This window comes from Falco peregrinus, chromosome 6, assembly GCF_023634155.1.
Source record: "Falco peregrinus isolate bFalPer1 chromosome 6, bFalPer1.pri, whole genome shotgun sequence".
Classification (NCBI taxonomy): domain Eukaryota; kingdom Metazoa; phylum Chordata; class Aves; order Falconiformes; family Falconidae; genus Falco; species Falco peregrinus.
Window position 1 is genome coordinate 17,968,351 of NC_073726.1, and position 20,726 is coordinate 17,989,076.

Sequence of the window (20,726 nt, forward strand, 5' to 3'; positions counted from 1 at the left end):
TAGGGAGAGCTACCTGCACTCCTGATTTCTTTGTAGTGCTGCTGGTTTTAAGGGTACCTATTGATTGTGACAGATGACTGCACATATCCAAGCTACTTCCAGACCTGGTTCAGCTCCACATACTCATATAGGAATGCTTCAGACCTAATGAATCCTAATACAACCAGCTGCACCGACATTATGATGCCTAAACATTCAAGTTGAGCCTAAAAACAAGGCTGGGTGTGAGAAACGTAGTGTCACATAAGAGAGCCTAGGTCTATATTATTTTAAATAATGGATAATTTACTGCTGGCAAGAAACGAACCCAGATCAGAGCAGTGTGAAGTCTGTCTCACACTGCCATCTGCTGAAAAAAGCAAGCTACTTCTCCAGGAAACTGTTCATTGTTCTCACTGCATCTCATAATAAAATTACAGGAGATTGTATTTCCTCATCTGCAAAGAAATATACAAAACCTTCTATTCTTCCATTCTTACAACTATATAATGCTGAAGTGTACAGCACATACAAATATCAAGCCACTATTCATAAGACACTAAAAACGCATGGGCCTACTGCAGAATCCAGGTGCCCAGATATCAGCCAAGTAAAAGGTTTGAGTGTGTTGTGAGGGTCTGCATAATTAAAGCTGATGAGTGGTATCAGCTAGCACAACCTCCGTGCTGATGGAATGATCACATGCTTATTACTGCTCTTTCTGTTGATCCTGTTTACTAATCCAAATCAAGCATAAGATGGTATAATTAAACAGACAAATGAAAATAGTGAAATGACAATCAATGAAGGTTATAAAATATTCTTCAGCACATTCTTCAAAATTAAGTAATTTTGCAATAGATAAGCTGAATAAGCCATTGAAGAAAAAGTTTTATTTCTTACTTACACCCTTCTCTGTTGCACAAATATCTGTATTTCCATAAAGTGTTCCAAGACCAATTACTTTGCCACCGTTTGTCCGTATATCGATTTTATGGCTCTGAAAAAAAAAAGTTTAAAAATCATATGGTTAGGATAACCATAAAACAAGTTACCTTGTTTTTCAAGCTGTACCACAATAACCACCTTGGATCACAAGCTTCTTCCATGTTACTGTGAAGGTTTTTCAAGTGATTGCCAAACGTACTGTTTATTTCCAGTAAAGTCAAAATCAAAACAAGTCACATTTCTTTGTGACTAGAAATGCAAAAGAATGAATGATGCTGAGGAACTCTCTATTCTCAGTACAGTGGTGGTTTTGTTTTTGTTTTGTTTTTTAAACTAGAAAAGCATTCTTTCAGTATATATTAAAATAAGCAGCAGAGGAAGAAAGAGGGAACTGTGTGTTTCATTTATACTCCATCCAGAAACCAAGGTATGCATATACCCTGTGCTGCAGCAGCTGAGAACCACGAACTGGCAGTGAGAAATGAATTTACAAACTAGAGCCTTCCAGTGACCTGGAACCTACAGTGTCACACAAGTCTGTAGGACAACCTCATATATACACACAAACACACCACAGAGCTACTTATGCTTGGAGTAATATGTATGGCCATAAACTTCTATGAATGCATACCAGTACAAACCTTAAGCCTGCAAGTAGAACTAGACCCTACAGTGTTTTACACCAACCAGATTCTAATTAAAATTAGGTATTTTGCATACATCTGCATTACAATCTCCAGTTTTTCACAAAGAAAACAGATTTCAAGTAAAAATGTTATATCCCTTATATCTCTCAGCTGCTGCTGCATACCACTGACAAGAGAAAAAAATGTATAGAAATACATGCAAACTACTCTCAGAAAAAAAAAAGAACCCAACAGGTCTTGAGATTAAAACCCAACCACTTGTAAGAGGGGGAACAAATATTTAAGTCAGATTTAAATAATCTAACTGCATTCATAAGCTGTAACTTCAACAAATAGGACTTTTAAGATCTACTGATCTCAACAGCAAAGCTCTCTTGCTTAAGCTCACTAGCATGAACGCTGGAACAACATAGGATTAAAAATATATTCAGCATTTTTTTTATCCATAATAATGGATAAGCTTCCCTGCACACACCCCTCTTACATTTTTCCCAAACCACCACCTCTATTTTCAGATATATTTGTTCCTGTTGGAGAAGGCGTTATTCCTGCAGATGGTATTTAATTTGAGACACCATTCATATCAGACACATTCAAGATACTTTGATTATTAAACACCTGTCTGGATAAGCCATAATAAATTGCATTAACTAGGTCTAATCAGATGGCAACAAGGTTACGTGTTGCAGCACTATCCAAACTATCAAGCTGCAACAAGGTCTTTTACCATCTCATATCAACACACTCTTCATGCCAGTCCCTCTGCTGCCTTCTCATCTCGCCTCATCCCAGGCCTACTGCCTTTTCTTTTGCTTCTTCCTCCTTCTGCTACTTCATTGGCTGCCCAACCTCTTAACAGAACGGCCACAGCTGCACCTTACCTACATCAGCCAACCCGACACCCCTGAAGCCAGCCCACAATTAGTATTGATAATATACAGCTAACACAGCTTCATTCTTCTACAATTAAGAACTTTTTTTTTAAAAAAAATATGAAATCAAGTTTCCAATATGAAAAACATGGGACTTATATTGCTCTGACACATTTCTGATGAAACAACAAGTACCAGAAGTTTCATCGTGTTTCATAAGACAGGAAGAACTCCAGAACAGTGTTCCCTAATATCTGTGGTCTCAAGTCTTGGTTTCTGCTCCATTTAAGATGCTTCCCCACAGTAAAATGCAACACCCCTAACTTGAGACTACAGTAGTGCATCAGACCTTTTAAAGGTTGTAAATAACTTTGCTGTTCCATTAAGCTTCTATACAAATATAATAGGTGATTCCATATACAGTAAACAGGATAAACTTCAATTAGATGCTTCAGTCAGACATAACAGTTCCTTTAAGGCAGTTACATTAAGCACATTATCAGAATAATGGTTAAAAAAGCAAATTCTCCAAGCATGTAACTTGAGGAAAATATGGAAACTCTTAAGATTAGAAAAATTGATGTATAACAATGATTTACTAGTATGGCCATTGATAGTAAACTATAAAACATACTTTTTTTTTACACTATCATTTTTGGGATAGATAAAGCTTTGATAAGACATAGGTCCCTCAACTTTTTTCCCCAGAATTATTAGACTGTCCTTATCCACTTAAAAGAAACCCACCCACAAACAACAGGATTTCAGAGGTAGGTACCAACAGAGACACGTAACAGCAGGATTTTCTCAGAGAAGCAGCAAGTTATAATGGTCAAGTAGCTTTTCCTTTAAGAGGGAATATTCCACTAGCTGAAACTAAGTAGTACTGATTTTTCATAGGGCTTCTCCTAGCAAGGGAGAAAGGAAGAGCTATAAGGCTGTCAAGGCCATGACAGATGATAAAATAATAAAAAAAAAAAGATCCGTTCTGTTCAAAGAAAGGAAGGACAGTGATGCAGAATTTTAACAAATAAGGCTCAGACATGGGATGTGGTGAGGAAGCATGGCATATCTTCCACCAGTTGTGCACAAGACACCTGGAAGTTCTTGTTATCACTGGCAGTCAGAGTCAGAAGTAGTCATCGAACATAGAAACAAAATTAAAAGGTCTCCTTGGTCCCAACTGTCACTGCTAAGGCAATGAACTGCAATGAGAAGCAGGAGAACAGTTAAAAAGAAGCAGCACTGCCTTCCCAATAAAGAATATGGGAATAATTTATACTCTGAAGATAATGTACAAGTCATAAGTGTATTTAAAAAAATCAACAAGTTTTCTGAATTACAAGTTACACAACTTCTTGCAGTCTATGGCAAGTTGTGAAGCTGTTTGCTGGTGCTCTTGAATAATCCCCACACGACCAGATTTCTTTAATCATCAGATCAAAAGATCAAGATCTTTTGCTCTCTGCTGTAAAGAAAGGGTCTCCTGCTTTGCTAGTCAGTGAGCTTTGTGGACAGCATTAGAGTGAAGGAACATTAAACAGCTCTTCAATCCATCCAGGGGAGGGCAGTATCACTTTAGCTTGCTCAGTAAAGCGCATTCCCTAAAGGGGTATCTGCTTTTCTGCTGTACAACAGGATCTAATCTAAGATTTTCATTTTTTTGTTATTTTTTAGCTTTGAAAAAACCCAAAAGGTTAGTAATTCTAATTCTCACTAATAATTCTGTTTCTCTGATAACAGAGTATAATTCCTGAACCTTTATTAGAAAAAATTAGTTACAGCTACCTTACAGAACTACAGTACTTCTTAAAAGTTAAGACTAAAAACCTGGTTGTGCAGCTGATGCTGTAATTGAACAGTTGTTTGCTCTTGAAAACACCTACATGGTCAGTAATTTTAATTCAAAACTTTCATCTCTATTTCAGAGTCAACAAAGCCAAGAATAACATATCTTCTCCAGTATTGTGCGTCAAAGCCATCACAGTAACCAGAACACACACAATCAATCGCCCCTCACAACCCAGAAGAATACTTAGGGCAACTCTTTTGGTTAAAAAAGCCAAAGCCTTATCTATCAAAGCTTTCTTTTAACAAGAGTTTCAGTTGAAATCTGGAGGCAAAAACCAACACCAAGCTCATCTAATAAACTATAATGTGGTCGTAGGGGAGTTGGTCTCAGAAGTTCCAAACTGGTGACTTTGCAGCCTTCTTTTCAGTTCGTTGGAGAGTATTGTTTCATTGCTACTAGAAGTCTCAAGGGAAATAGAACTTTTTCCTTTTCAAAATTCAACATTTTTTACATCTCAGATTGCATATGAGAAGAGATGCCCAAAACATTAGTCTTCTTTCCTCAAAATCCTCTTTTTCCATGACATCACAAAAAAATCTTGATATGTGTGATGGCATGCTGTGATTACTGTCACGACTGCTGGCCAAAATTACCTTCTTTTCCTCCTATTATGTAGTTTCTCATGTACTGCTGTTTGCTGCTATTATGATATAACAGTGATTTTTAACTAAAGCTTCAGACTGCATTAACACATATAGTATTGTTCACTTTTTGTTATATTTTAGTTACCTTTTTAAGAGTAATATGCTCAACTACACAGAATCTGGAAGATGCAAGTTATCTGTAGTTCACTGAATATGGAGTCAATCTAGCTCTGTTGTATATTAAGTTTCTCCTTAAGTTCAGTTTCCCCTATGTGCGCTATAAAATCATCTCTTACCATGGTAAAGAAAAACACTGGAAGAAGTTTAATATCTCAAAAACACCTAAACTTAAGAATTACCCTATTTGAAAAGCCCTTTTGAATTTATACCAATTCCTGCAGGTTGAATTCCAATTATTCAAGTGGGATTAAATCAAGAATTTGATTCCAAACAGCACCTAAGTCAGATATACTTTGATTATTTCTACAAAAGCTTATGTCAGCAAACCTGAAGTCTTCAGATTGAATAAACAAGGTCATGACCATGATATATACTGTATTTATTCAGATATATTTCAGTCATGTATTTTGGACAAGTAATGTGTAACTTCTGATTGAAAATTAACATGAAGAGTTTGTCAATAGCAGAATCGGAATTATGAAAAAAACACACACAGAAAAAAACCCAGCACACTGCCATGTCCCAACTGAGCAAGCATAACTATTAACATACTAGACAGGAAATCCCACAGTCTGTCTTTTTTTGTTTTTTGAGGGGTAAGGAGGACAGAGATCAGGCTTACTGCTGTCACTGTTTCTTGCTGGCTTTGGCTGTCAAAGGTAACTGGAATTCTGACTCCACATGAGTGTTACTGACTTTGTGTCGTAATTGTATGCAATAAATAAAGGTGAGGTGCTACGCACATAGTAACACTCAGAAATATCAGAGCACGTATCTCCAAAATTGGTATTAAGTTTTTATACTATATTCCACCACACAATCCCTTTTAAAACATTGATGGAGTGGGAGAGGGTTCTTTGTACCTTTATTGACTGCAAGACACTAGTCCCCTTCTCAGTTTCTATTTTGCAGTTATCACATTCTATTTTCTGAATCTTCACGCAGCCAGTCCCTGATGTTTTGATATCCAAATCTAGAATTAAAAAAATTTTATTAGCAACAGAATGAGAAGAGTCTGATCTATTTAACATAGTACTTGATTACTTTATATAGTAACTACATATAGTATGGGGGAAAAAAAAGGAGCTGTTTTGTTACTAAAGAACCTTCTTGCAAAGTTTGGCCACATACTTTCAATTGCATGACTAGTCACTATGAATAATTGACTGAATTTTGCAAGCCTGTTCATAGCCTTCCCTCTTCAAGCAAGAACATTAAGAGGCAGCAGACTGACTGTAACCTCTGGCAAGGAATCAGCAGGGTGTGGTCCTTTAGTGAAGTTTTATATATTTTTGTTTTAACCCACCCCAAACCCCACCTCCATCTCACAGCTACCTTAGTCACTAATTCTATTAGCAATTCTACTACTGAGCCATTTAGGTACCCTAACATGAGTTTTGGAGTGGCAAGGTTGGCAGGTTGTTTGAAGCCACATGTAAAGTAATGATTCAACAGCACAAATACATATGTCTCGCTTAGACCTATGTTGCTTCAACCTGCAAGCAGCATAACACAAAAATAGATATATAGGAGTTTGCATGTGTCATTCTTCCCTAGCCTTCTCAAAGGCCTGACTTGCCCCTTGGCATGAGGCAGCATGTTTGGCTCTAGTCTGAATCACCTCACCTTACTACTGTTCATAGGCTCCCACAAAGAAAACTAACTAGGTCTTGTAGATAACACTGTTATCAAAGGAGTAATTTATAGGCTCATAGTGCTTCATGCAGGACTATCAAAGGGATTTTTCTGCCACTTGAGATCACCCCTGGGTTTAAAGAACCAGGAAGAAGTTTGAGAATGTGCAGTCTGAGGATTCTGACTATATTAATAATAATTTGTATTAATGATCCTGGTAACAACTGGCAAAAAGTAAAGACAGGAAAGGAAAAAAGTAGTTCTGTTCTTTTAAGGATAAAAGGCAGAAAGAAGAAAGAGAAAAATTGAACAGGAGTCAGAAGCATTTGCTGCAAGAACTGAAGCTACACTAACAGAGGGAGTGAGCCAATTACTCTCTAAAGAAAAGATTATCTAGGAAACAAACCTCATTTAAGCACCCGTGAAAGTCTGTCTTTCACCTCCACTATCTGCTAAGATGACCAGAAATATGAGAAGAAGAATCAGAGTATGTATAACAAGCTCTGCTCCAATGAGATTTCCCAAGTCAGACCTGTGACATTAGTGGAGGCTGAAGATCACACTGCCATGATGCTGCTCAGGGTAGATGCTGGAAGCATGACAACAGTAGCTTGCAGACCATGAAGATAAGAGACTGAGAGCTCCAACTGACAACGATGGGAAATTTTGCCACTGACAAACCAGGAAAATCCCAGGGGCAGATCTGAAACAAGTTACATCTTTGCTGCAAGAGTGCTACCTTATTGCCACAATAAGCTAAGAGGTTAAATGTAGTGAAGGAAGCAGACCGTGTTCACAGGTAACAATTTCCTAAGAAAGAGGGCTAGAAGAGGTGGACTGGATAAGCAAGCAGGTTTTCCAGAAAGCTGTTTTATTTGTAGGTATTATTTTCTTAGCCCCTTCATGGAAGACTTCCAAAGAAGAGATACTATGACCAAGATTTTAATCAAACTGTATGTTTCTTAAATGTAAGTAAACTCTAAGATACACTTTGAGGCATGTAAAAGCACAAAACCTGGCAAACTGGTCTGGTGACCATTGCCAGAGTCTTGAGGGCCAGCTCCACAAGGTTTTATGTTGGTAAAGCCTAGACAATTTCACCAGACTAAAAGTATCTGAACTATTTCAATTTGATCGATGCTGATCTACAGGCTCTGAAGTTGAGACAAAACAGTTTTCTATATGGTTTTACCTCTAAGGGGGCAGTTGAATTGTTTAAACACAGTTTCCAGAGTGACACAAACAGAGGCAGTCTCCAAACATCTATACTTGAAACAGTATGTCCCCACACAGCACAAACTTTGAGAGCTCAAAAAGCAAGCAGTATTATTTTTTGAAGTACAAGCAGTCTTGCTCAAAAATGCTCAATTTATCCACTGGAAAACTGCACAGTCCTTGGGAGAATCTACATCCAAGACTTCTGCTATTTTTCTTTCTGAGAAAAGAGAAGTTAAAAAGCCAGTTTGCTTGTGTAAATCATTGAATTCAATCAGCTTGATAACCTCTTGCCCATACTGCTTCTATCAAAGGGGGTGAGGAAATGCTTATGAGCAGTCAGTTTAGTCATGATACCAACTTAATAAGACTTTTGTAAGAACAGGGTTAATAACTTTGATCCTGCAGGGCATACTATGGCTCTAATTTGAAAGGGACATTAGTAGTGTAATCCTAGGTGTATCAAAGATGCCAGAAGAAGACACAGAAGTCGAGGGATCCATGAGCATGCTGTTAAGAAACACCAGAGATCCCTGGAAACATACTTTGTGCCTTGATCCTCTGCAGGGTCACAATGCTTTGCTAGCCTTGATACAGCAAAAATCAGGTGGACAAGGAGGTGGACAGCCTCTCTGTCTCACACACAGGCTTCCTGAAGCAAGGAAAAGTGACTCCACAAAGAGGCAGGCTAAAAGCTGGATAACATTGCTAATGAAACTTCCAACACGCAAGGAGGAACAGGATATCTGTTCCAGTGCCAAAGCTCCAGAAATAGCTAGTTTGATTGCTCCTTAGCAAAGATTAGAGCTGAAGCCAACTTTAGCCACACAAACCTCAAAGATGCATGAAGATCTTTGAGTGCAAAGGACTCGTATTGGAAATAAAAGTACATAAGGAAAAAAAGGACTTTGGTATCAGAATGTAGACCTCAGAAATACTGCCTTAAACTATAATATTGGAAATAGACTGGAAAATTATTTTAAATTAACTCATCAGCCCTGGACAACTACTCTGCTTATAGAAAAAGGTTAGTAGTAAGTGAGCATGCACGCAGAATAATTCAGTCAAGGAAAAACTATTTATTGAGGGCATCGCATTACAGTATTTGCTATTCTGAGGCTGTAAGTCTGCTATCCTTACATGGATGATCTTTTTTTCCAACTCACTAATGTTAAGACTTCAGAAAAGTACACTGTTGAAAGGATTCATACTTGCTTTCCACTAACATTTATAAAAAAAAAAACCGAAACAAGCAGTCCCAGGAGCTTAGGTTCTCCCCTCATATAAACAGGCAAAAAAAATTGTTTAAGCGATACCATAAAATTATGATTTTGGTAATTCACAGAAACATTCAAGGCCCATACAGTCATTCAGCTTGCTTAGTTCCACAAGAATCTACAGTATTTAGCCAAAACGCTAAGTGATCTGATTGACTTAAATAAGATTAAGGTGGAAGAGTTAAGTTTTCGCAAGAAGAAAACTGCTAATAAAAAATAAACAAAAAACCCCAAAACAAACAATTAAAAAAACATAGTGGCTTACAAGCGGGCCTAGACCAGGAGTGCCTGTTCCTGTGCCAGAGGGGACAGAGCTCTGGTATTCTACTTCCATGCAGCTTGTCCACCACTTCAAGACTCATGGTTCTCCTCCTTGACTTTGACATAGAAGCCTCCATTCTCTTCACCAGGGTATAATATGGAAAAAACATGGAAACAGTTTGTCAGAGGAGGTTATATTGTCCTCATTCTTGGACCTTTCCCAAAACCAGACTGGATTAAAGCAGTGAGCAGCCTCCCCTGGCCTTGGAGTTGACCCTGCTTTGAGCAGGAACTTGAACTAGAAACCTTCTGAGGTTCCCTCCAACCCAAATTATCCTATGATGCTAATATAATACGTACATACTAAAGCAAAACATAAGAATTGCATGGTAAGATGGGACAGATGATTCTGAAATTCTGGTCACGCAAGATCTCAGTTATGTCCGAGTACTCTATGTACAGTAACCAGAAATAAAAGAGTTGGTTTCCAGTTCAGTTACCACACGTGGTTTGACATGCCAAGACACAGGGTTCTCTTTATGTGCTGAGCAGACTCCAAACCTACAGCTATGTGCCTATGCTATCCCTGGAATAAATAGCTAACATATAGATGTGACCTGAAGGAAAATAAATTAGACTAAAGAGAAGTTTATTGGTATCTACCATCTATGAAGGTTAAATGTATCAGAGAGGATTATAAAATTGTATAGGCTATTGAAAGTACACTGCATAAAACTAGACACTAAGACAGGATCCTTTAGTACTTGCCCTGCTGGGCCGCTTACAAATTGCCTTTGGTTTAAAAATGTGTATTTAAGGTCATCATCTAGCATCTGCACACACTCTTTGGGGTCGAAGGAGTTTTAGCTAGCTAAGAGCTTCCTGGATAAGCTCCAAGGTAAGTTGCGAAAGCTGTTACAAAATGCTGTAACTTCCAAATGAAGAAAAAAGCTAAAATACTGTAAAGGCGTTCAGCATTCACATCAGCTTCTCAACTTTTTACAGCTAAGTGACAGAAAGAGAGCTCAGATAAAACTGTTTAGCCAGAACAGTTAACATCTTTGTCATGCATTCAAGGAAGGCCAGAGAAAAGTCTTGCAGAGGAATAACAGTTTCTTTCTGGTTTGAGATGTGTTTTTACAAGATCTTTTGCTTATGCAATGAAGTTTAATGGATAATTATTTCCTAAATAAAGAAAAGGTACAACCCAAGCACAAACTACTACTCAGAAAAGCCAAACCAGAGCTGAAAGGACACTTGAAGTAGAACCTCACTGGCAAGTAGCAATTCCACTTCACTGAGGGGAAAAAAAAAAAAAAATATGTTTTAGTAGATACATCTGTGGATATGACTGGATAACCGCATGAACAGACAACACTAACATCACGTTAACTATGGGGTGACAAGCAGCAATTAGAGGAAGAGGATTATAAGCCACAGACTGTCCAGGGAACCTAAATTGCATGAGCTTACTACAAACCCAGCTTAAAACCCTACAAACCAATAAAACCTATTTCAAGGAAGGCTAAGACAGTCTGCAGTGTTGGCTGACATTCAGAATGTAATAAGAATCTCAAAGACGGGACAAAAGCTAAGTGATTTTTTTCTGTCAATCAGAATTCATTACTAAGACCTTTAGGAAGGCTTCCCACATTGAAACTCTTTATGAAGGCTAAGATTCCCCAGATCTTAATACAATGAATTCTACGCCCTGAGAGTAACCGAATCTGGAGTAACACAAGAGTCACTCAGAGATCCTGGAGAAACCAAAATACTAAATTACTAACAGCTACAGTAAGCAGACACACTTGGTACCAGAGAAATGAAGGGTAACAAATGGGAAGCTGGGTTTTGGTTTGATTGTCTGTAATCCTGGAACAGACTCCATGAATGTACTACAGACAAGCCAAGGTAATCTTTGCAATTGCCAAGCAGAGGGAAAAAAACAATATAATAAAAAAAAGTTGAAAAAGCTGTAAGAATGTAACTGTCAATTCTTAGGGAAGAGTCAAAACTACGGAAGTCTCTTGGAGGAGACAGTCCTGCCTATATGTTCATTAACTCCGTGATTATGAATATACATCAATGAATGTATAGGTAACAGTTGATCTGTTTAAGAGAATGAACTTGGATTTTCTGATGTTTTGACAAAAAAAAAGAAAAGAAAAAGTTACAGGGATGAGTAAGACTAGAAAACCAAAGACAACGTTGCTATGACAAACCCATAGCACATATCCTTTTTGAATGATACACAGTTCAGGCCCTTTTAAATGAACACAAGAAAAAAATAATCCCAAGTCCAAAATATGACATAGTAGAATTCAAGATATAGGAAAAAAAAAAACCGTAAGAAGAAAGGTGCAGAATGTCTTTGCTTTAAGGGTTTGGAGAAGTGGTAACCAAGAGAATGTAACACCATGCTCTACTGAAGTCATAGATGACACGTATCAAGCATAAGTAGAATGAGATTCTTCACCATTTCTCATACCACAACTACAGCAGAGCATCAAATGATATAAAGCAGCAAATCGGCAACAGCCACTTGGAGCAAACCAAATGACCAGTTTTTTTGTATACTGAGTGGTTCTTCCACCATGGTGAAACTTACTTTGCACTGTACAGGCAATTGCACAAATTCATAGGAAAAAACCCATGTAAAATGACTAAACACAAATCTCCCTGGGTCAAATTCTCCCTAAACTTCAGCTTACTGAAGGGAATTATCCTAGCAAGCTTCCCCTCCTCCTTCCCTAAGCTTAGCGCCACTGTCAGGATTTCAGTCCAGCACAAATATTTATTGCTTTCAGCCACTACAGCTGCTTTCCCAGATTGTTTGTAGGTTCCACACCAGAAACCCTGCCCAGATTTTTGCCTTGTGCCCAAAAAGGCAATTCAAGCATTGTACTAGCCAAGAGAGCCCTCAGCATTTCACCTCTATTGTTACCTTCCAGACTTTTTTGAGCCCTGTGGATGGCCTGCCACTGGGCACAACAGCTGCTAATGGAGCCAGTAGTAGATCCAGCAAACCTGAACAGCCCTCGAGCCGCGGGTGTGCGTAGCCCAGGCTGAGGAGCGGTGCCTCCCAGAGGAGCGGCACTTACACCTTCCCTGGAACTCCAGCTGTCACAGCAAGAGTAAGTCTGCCCGCTAGCTAGCACTTAACAGCAGAAGTTCCAGCGTTAAGTATTGCTGACCACCAGGTCAACAACAAACCATCTAGCAAACAACAAACCAGGAACTGGGGACACACAGACAAAACCGGGAGGGTCTGAACATCCTTAACGGAAGGGGGCACGGCGCCATTCCCCAACACCCGCTGCCAGCCGCAGCGGAGCCGGCGCGGCCCGTGGGGCGCCCCTGCTGAGGGGAGGGGAGGGCAGGGCCGGCCGGGAAGGGGACGGGGACCCCCACCCCCGCTCCACCCACCGAACTTGACGGGCGTCCTGACGTCCACGGTGGCCTTGCTGTCCACGCCGTCCGCGACGATCGCCATCTGCTCCAGCGCCTCGTCGTACTCCACCCGCAGGCGGTCCCGCTGCAGGCCGCGGGGCGGGGGGCTGCCGCCGGCGCCGCTGAGGGCGACCAGCACACGGGCCGCGCCCGGGTAGCGCTGCGGGTCCAGCGGGCGGACGCTCACCTGGCAGGGCAGCCGCACCCGCAGCCGCCCCCGCGGGCTGACCGCCAGCACCCACTCCTGAAGGGGCTTACGGCCACCGGCCTCGGCCGAGCCGCTGCACCGGCGGCGGGGGACGGGCGGCTCCCACCACCCGCCCGCCGCCCGCAGCGCCAGAGGCCCCCAGCGCGGGGGGCAGCGCCCTCATGCCGCCCGGCGGGGTCGCGGCCGCGGCAGAAGCCCCCTCAGGCGGGGCGGGGCAACGAGCCGCTCCTCGCGGCGGCCCGGCCGTTACCCCCGCCTGGTCACGTGACGCGGCTGCACGCGGGGCGAGGCACCGGGGCGGCTGAGCAATAAACAGGCGGTGGCCGCTGACGCGCGCCCCGGCAGCGACGAGCGCCGGCCCCGCCCCCTCGCTGAGGCGGCTCCTGCGGGGCAGCTGCTCAGCGCGCGGGAGGACCTACAAGCGCCCGCAGAAGGGGCGAGCGCAGCCCGACTCGTCGGCCTATCAGCGAAGGGGGGGAAGGCGGAGCATTTCCGTGTCTGCTTCTATTGGGCAGCGGGAGGGAGGCTAGAGCCAATCAGAAGCGAAGGAGAGGGCTAGGGGCGGTAGAGGGAGGACGGAGAGGCGAGCGGGTGTCGCTATAGGAACGGGGGACGCGGCTGGGTGAGGCTGGCCGCGGCCGCACAGGTAGGGCTCTGCGGCGGGCCGGGCTGCGCGGCCTGCAGGGGCTTGCGGTGGCCTGGGCCGAGAGAAGACAAAACGGCGGCTCCGGCGCAGAGACGGGAAGCAAGCCCGGCGGCGCCGGGCCTTGAGGGCTGCCTCAGTCCTGTCTGAGGGGTCCTGGGTGGGCTGGGCCCAGCCTCCCCGCCGGACCCCTGGGCGCCGGGAGTCCCCCGGCCGGGGCGCGGGGTGGGCCACCTCGAGGTACCTCAGGGCATGAAGGCCCTTTCCGCCGGCCCCTGGGTTGACCGTGGTGCCGCCGAGTATTACTTTCCAGTGGAAGAGCCGTGCCGGTTGGGCTGCAGCCTGCGCAGCTCCCTGGTGCAGCAGCCTCTGCACCCACAACATTTAACATCTGCAAGGAGGAGGCAGGGGAAAAGGGAGAAATGGGAAGGGGGAAACGACAGGACTTTGGGTGGCAGCTTGGTCTTGTTACACTTAAGCCTACAGTAGCACTGCATGTGGTGGAATGTCCATGGTCCGAGGATGAAGCAGCAGTTTGGCAGAGGTGCTGGAAAGTTTTCAACGGCGGCATTCCAGAGCTCCAAAATTGCTCTGTCAAGATGGCTTGGTTAACATGTTGTTTATAAATTATAGCATAACTTATTGTGACTATTTTTAGCAGTTAATTATTAAGTTATTTTAGCAGCCTAGCAGTTCTAAAGCCAGACAGATAAATATATTTCTGAGTTCTGTACAAAAATGTCCTTACAGGGTTTACAAACAAGCGGGGGAACTACTGAATTCAGTTAAAAAGACTTTAATGGACTTCGTAGCCCACATTATCGTTGTATAACCAATAAAAAAAGTGAGGTGGGTGATGTAAAGTCATGGACTACATCCATGTATGATAGTTGAGTATAGAAAAACAGAACTCTTGAAACACAAAAATGTATCGAGAAATATTGAGACATGACAGGCTAGAAGGTGGGGTTTTTTTTCAAGTCTTAAGAAACAGTTGGTTTTAGAAGAAAATGCTACAGAAGTCTCGCTCTTGAGACCAAATACTAAATTTAAATGTTAGAAGATTTGCCAGGGAAACGGTTACAGACCCGTTAAGAAGCGTGGTGCAGCGTGCTGTAATTTCGCTAGATGTCAGCCCATTCAACAAATCACGCTTAATAACCGGCTGCTCCAAGGGAATCCTGTCTGCTGAGGTGGGGCTTACCCCTGCCCGCCCCCAGTGCAGCTGTTCTTGTCGTTTCCTACCTCCTCTTAAACGTTAGCGTTGCTTTCCTACTGCCCCCTTTTTCTCCAGTATCTTGGTATTTGACGATCCTCATGGAGGCAGAGATTTATCAGGTTGGGCTCCCTACGCATCATCTTTAATATTGTTGAGTTTTGCATAATTGAGAACATTGTTTAAAAAAACACTCAGAGGTGCTTAAGCCTTTGCTATGTATATATTTGACTGGTTTGTGTTGGGTTTTTTCATTAGATACAGTCTAAAGCATACTTACACGGTTAAAAATGCTAAAGAAAAAAGATTAAAAGTAATTGCTAGGAAGGAGTCCTTCATTCTCCATACATATTTTTAATGTTTTACTTATGCTATCCATATTTTGGCTATAATATTAATTCAATTTCATTTTCATGCTTTTGATTGAATTCTGGCTGATCCCATATCAGCTGGTATGGCATGTAGGAGAGTCCAACAGTAAAATGAGATTGATTTTCATCTTTAATTTTCTGACTCGTCACTTGCTGGAAAAGAAAACTATATAAAATTTATAAACTAAGATTTATTTAGAGCTCTTATTTTAAGATGCCTGCATGATTCCCTAATGAATCACAATGCTTATTAGCCGTTTTGCCAGATGTTTACTTACAGTGTTGTTGTAAGCCAAAGAATGTTCTGTATTTCATGCAAAAGATAACAAAAACTAGACCTTATAACGTGTTATAAAATAGGTTTTAAAGCCAAAGCATCATTAGAGGTGCTTTTAGGCGAAGGTGAGAGAGATTTCAAGGAAAGAGGAATTAAATAAAAAAGATATATAGGAGAAGCTATAGGAGGAATACATTTTTCTAACTTTTATATCTGGAATTAATCACAGTGTAAGATCAGACTGCTTCAGGTTCCCACAGGGTATAAATTTAGTCTTCTGGGGCAGGATTAAGTCCACCCATTTGCTATAATTGTAATGAAGAAATAACATGACTTCAATCCTCAGGAAAACAGGGCCACCCTGCAGGAGCGTTCTTGCTAGTGTTATGCTCATGCTGAGACTCTTACCTGCAGATGCAAGAACACTTCAAGTTAACATCCAGCATTTGAGCACGGTTCACCACACACAGTGGTAGCTACTCATCAGTGTTTCACCATAGCGTAAGCCTTAAGAATTTTTGTAGTCAGGATATTTTTTCCAAGTTTATTAAAAATTCTCATGTGTTTCTATTACGAAATGGTTTTATTACACTATTTTAGTTCCTTTATGTGTATTCAGTATTTTGTATTTTTTCAGTGATGTATTATTGAACTGCTTCCTTGAGCCTTCTTTGTTCTCAAGGCATGTCTAGGTTTCAGTGGGTAGGCAAAGCGTGTTTTGTTTGTTTTCCCCTCGGTATTTTAGTGTGTGTGTAGTAATGGTAACCGTCTCTTCTCAGGGATGGCAGAGAGAGGCAGTCTCCAAAGCATGCAGTGGTTTGGATTTCAGGGATTTTTTGTTTGTCATGCTACCAGAAATTTTCTGAGGAAATCAAGTTCCTCATGGTAACCACATGAAAAGGGAAGCAGCAAATCTTACCGTTCAAATTCTCCTCTGCCTTAGCTGTATCTAATTAGAACTCCAGCAGATAAAGTCTGTGTGTGGCTCAGGGCCATTCCATCCCAAATAACAGAGGCTTGACAACAAGGGGTAACAATGGAACTTAGAACTTGGTAAGTAGTTTAGGTATGCAGTGTGCCCTCATCTCCCCAAAGTAGTTGTCTGTGAGGTTGTATAGTCTAATCAAACAATCCATTATGAATAACATGCCTATTATAGTGCCCTATTGTACATGATGCACAATATTAATTTGAATGATCATTTAATGTTGGCATAGCTTTGTGGTTTAAAGACACAGCCCTACAAGCTGAAGTACACGCTTTGCCTATTTAAAACAGAAGGTCTGCTGCTTATAAGACTGTAAGCTTTAACTTTAAGAAAGAAGCATTAGGAAATAAAATTTTAGGGGATGAAAAGAAGATCACTGTGTGATTGAATAAAGCCATGGTACTCCTATGTTATTAATATTATCTGTAGGTCTCATCTCTTCCCTTCTCCTTGAAGAGGATATGGTAGAACTGGAAAAGTTTTGAAGAAGGATGACAAGGACAGTGGAAGGCAGAGAAGGGCTTTAATGCCAGTGACAACAGGTAGATTGGCTTCTTCAGCCTGGAAAAAGGATTATCAAATGAAGTTATGATGTTAAATTAAACCTAGTGGCATAGAAAGGTTGTGATTATTCAGTGACTTATCCATTTGAAGAAATAGGTGGCATCAAGGAGCCAGCTTATAAACAGAGAGAAAGTATGGTTACTCAAGCAGTGCAGAAGTAAGATGAAAATCTTCATTTGCCTGGATTTTGCAGATACCGAAAATTTTGCATGAGTTCAGCAGGAGAGGGGGTGGTGTCAGGGAAACATCACTACGCTGTGACTGGTGGATTCTTCTGTCCCTTCTCAGGCATCTGGTGTTGGCTGGAAGCACGTAGGGCTAGATCAGCTTTTAGTCTGACTAGATATCACTGTCCTGATGTTGCAAACATCATTGCATAATTTTTCTAACTAATACAGTATAAAATACTAAGTCAGTTGTTTTGTTTTCAGAGTAATTTTACTTTTTAAGATTTGTGTGCAAAAGGAAGTAGCATGAAAATGTAGGTAAATACCCTGAGGTTTAGATTGGATATTAGGAAAAATTTCTTCACCCAAAGGGTTGCCAAACAGTGGAACTGGCTGCCCAGGGAAGTGGCTGAGTCACCATCCCTGGAGGTATTTAAAAGATGTGTAGATGTAGTGCTTAGAGACATGGTTTAGTGGTGGACTTGGCAGTGTTAGGTTTACAGTTGGAGTCAAGGTTCTTAAAGGCCTTTTCCAAACTAAATGATTCTATGTCCCACTGTTCAGCTGAGGTTCTGTTCATTGCTGTCGTGCTCTGGGTCCTGCCCCTGTCTCCTGCCATCCTTTCGGCCTGCAGGCAGATGGGAAGGTGCTCCTTAGCAACTTCCAGAAAAATCACCCAGTTGAGTTTATACCATTGAAATCACTCAGACTTCCTTAGCTGATTTTGCCTGAGAATGTAGACATAAAGCTGTTGTTCTTGCAGATCACTGTTGAGGAGGAAGGTATCTCCTCCTGCAAGAGAAGGAAATAGTATGTAACTTCCATGGATGCAGCTGGCTGTGGAAGGAGATCTATTTCTGTAGCCTCAGCTCAGTTTAATGTGAATTTACAGTTATTCGTTTAAATTTTTTTTATTGCCTAAGCTTTAGACTTGTGTGGTATTAAACAAAAAAATCTCTTGTGAGCTGGAGGATTAACATGTCAGTCTACACCAATTTAACTAACCCAGCTTTGACTGAAACAGATCAGATTTGTGTGGCAACGAATAATAGGGGAGGAAATAAATTAAGAAATTGATGATTTCTATCAGGAAGGAAAGTAGCGCACATGTCAATGTATAAGGTCTCATTTATAAATCCAGTTGTGAACCTGCATGTAATACTAATAATTAGCTACTTCATAAATATTTTCACTGGACTTGGTCAGACTGCTTACACAAATAACTGCTTATTGTTTTAATTGACTTCACAAACTTCCCAGTCTGGCCAGATGTTTACCAAACTGAAATTATAAATTAATTTGAATGTACATTCATACAAAAGGTTTAATGAAATAATTGAGAAGACATTGACACATACTTTTCAACATACAATAGTTTTTTACTCCAGCAATAGCAGCGTAAATAGTTTAATGTTATTCTAATGATGAATTCATACCTTCAATTCTGTAACAATGGCAGAGAAAAGCAGTGTGATTAATGATTTATTTCCCTTTGTGCTTAAAACTAAAAAAACAATTTAAAGTTGGGCCTGAAGGGTAAGACTGTGTAACTAGTATAAAAATCTTAATGATGCTTTTCTAAACCTGAGTCTTTTTCTAGCTGTTGGCTCAGTATTGGGGCCAGCCCTGTTTACCATCTTTACCAACGATCTGGACGAGGGGACCGAGTGCACCCTCGGTCGGTTTGCAGGTGACACCGAGCTGGGGGCAGTGCTGACCTGCGGGAGGGCAGGGGGCTCTGCAGAGGGGGCTGGGCAGGCCGGGCCGATGGGCCGAGGCCACTTGTAGGAGGTTCAACAGGGCTCAGTGCCGGGTCCTGCCCCTGGGTCACACCAGCCCCGCGCAGCGCGACGGGCTGGGGCAGGGGGCTGGGAACTGCCTGGGGGGAAGGGCCTGGGGGGGCTGGGTGACAGCCCTGGGCAGGAGCCAGCCGTGTGCCCGGGGGGCCAGAAGGCCAGCAGCGTCCTGGCTGGTATCTGAAACAGTGTGGCCAGCAGGGCCAGGGCAGTGACCGTCCCCCCGCACTGGGCACTGGTGAGGCCGCACCTCGAACACGGGGTTCAGCTTTGGGCCCCTCACTTCAGGAGGGACGTTGAGGGGCTGGAGCGTGTCCCGAGAGGGGCAACGCAGCTGGTGAAGGGTCTGGGGCACAAGTCTGGTGAGGAGCAGCTGGGGGACCTGGGGCTGTTCAGCCTGGAGAGGAGGGGGCTCAGGGGGGACCTTACTGCTCTCTGCAGCTCCCTGACAGGAGGCTGTAGGCAGGTGGGGGTCGGTCTCTTCTCCCAGGTAACAAGTGATGGAATGAGAGGAAATGGCTTCAAGTTGCGCCAGAGTAGGTTGAGGTTAGATATTAGGAAAAATTTCTTCCCTGAAAGGGCTGCCAATCATTGGAACAGGCTGCCCAGGGAAGCAGTTGTGTCACCATCCCTGGAAGTATGTAAAAGAAGTGGCACTTAAGGACATGGTTTAGTGGTGGACTTGGCAGTATTAGGTTTACAGTCGGACTTGATGATCTTAAAGGTTTTTTCCAACCTAAATGATTCTAATTTTATAAATGCAAGGGAATAATATAAAATCTAAAGGTGTTCATCAGTATATATACATAGAAAATATTAACATACAAAATCAGTAACTTTGTGTGGTTTCCTCAAAGAGATTTTTCTAAATTTTGTGTCTTCCTAATGAGTCTAGTTGATGCACCTTCGTACATGGAGCTGCATTTCCTCATGTTCAGAATGAAATTTTACTACTTTTTGCATGTGTCACTGAGGAAAGAGTCAATGCTGCCGAGTGTCACATGCCTGGATTCTGCACTGACTTGTATATGAACATTGCGGTTTGCTAGAGAGATGCTGAAGTAAAGATGATGGGAATCTCGAGTTCAGACTTCTATTATTCTTGCTGTCCTGAAGCTGTTTCACAAGGCTGTTCTCAGCCTGATTTGACCCAGGTTCCATAACAGACTTGTAATTCCCTTTCTCTGCAATACTGTGTGTTGGATCAAGGCTGTGATATTATTTGCAGTTCTACAGTTTGAAAATATCCATATTTGTTGAACTATTCTGTAAATTTAGAAATCATGCCAACTTTCATTTCTGTTTGAATTAGACTTCATTTATCAGATACTGCAAAAATACAAATTTTCCACTTTGCTTTTTGAACTTTATATATCCTATTTTGAGTAAGTTGAATTTTAAATTTAATTTAGTAGGTAATTGATGAATGCTGAACTTATTTTAATGTCCCATAATTGTACATATCTTTGTTACAGTCTGTCCTGTTCCCTTTTGAAAAGGAGTAGAGGGTAGTGCTTATCACACTAACTAAGGCTGTCTAATTGTTTTCCTCTGTCTCAGTTGTCTATAGTTGTGTCTTTACATGATATTATAAAA

At 41.7% G+C, this 20,726-nt stretch overlaps 1 protein-coding gene across 1 annotated transcript in view; it reads right to left on the reverse strand.

Moving 5' to 3' along the window:
- FAM185A (family with sequence similarity 185 member A) overlaps positions 1–17,953 on the reverse strand; it is a 51,119-nt gene extending 33,166 nt beyond the window's left edge. The window contains exons 1-4 of the mRNA XM_027795398.2: positions 17,836–17,953; positions 12,877–13,266; positions 5,926–6,035; positions 887–979 (exon numbers count right to left, since the gene is read on the reverse strand). Coding sequence (XP_027651199.2) covers positions 887–979; positions 5,926–6,035; positions 12,877–13,266; positions 17,836–17,953 — 711 coding nt within the window. The remainder of the gene's footprint in view (positions 1–886; positions 980–5,925; positions 6,036–12,876; positions 13,267–17,835) is intronic.
- Positions 17,954–20,726: the final 2,773 nt, after the last annotated feature.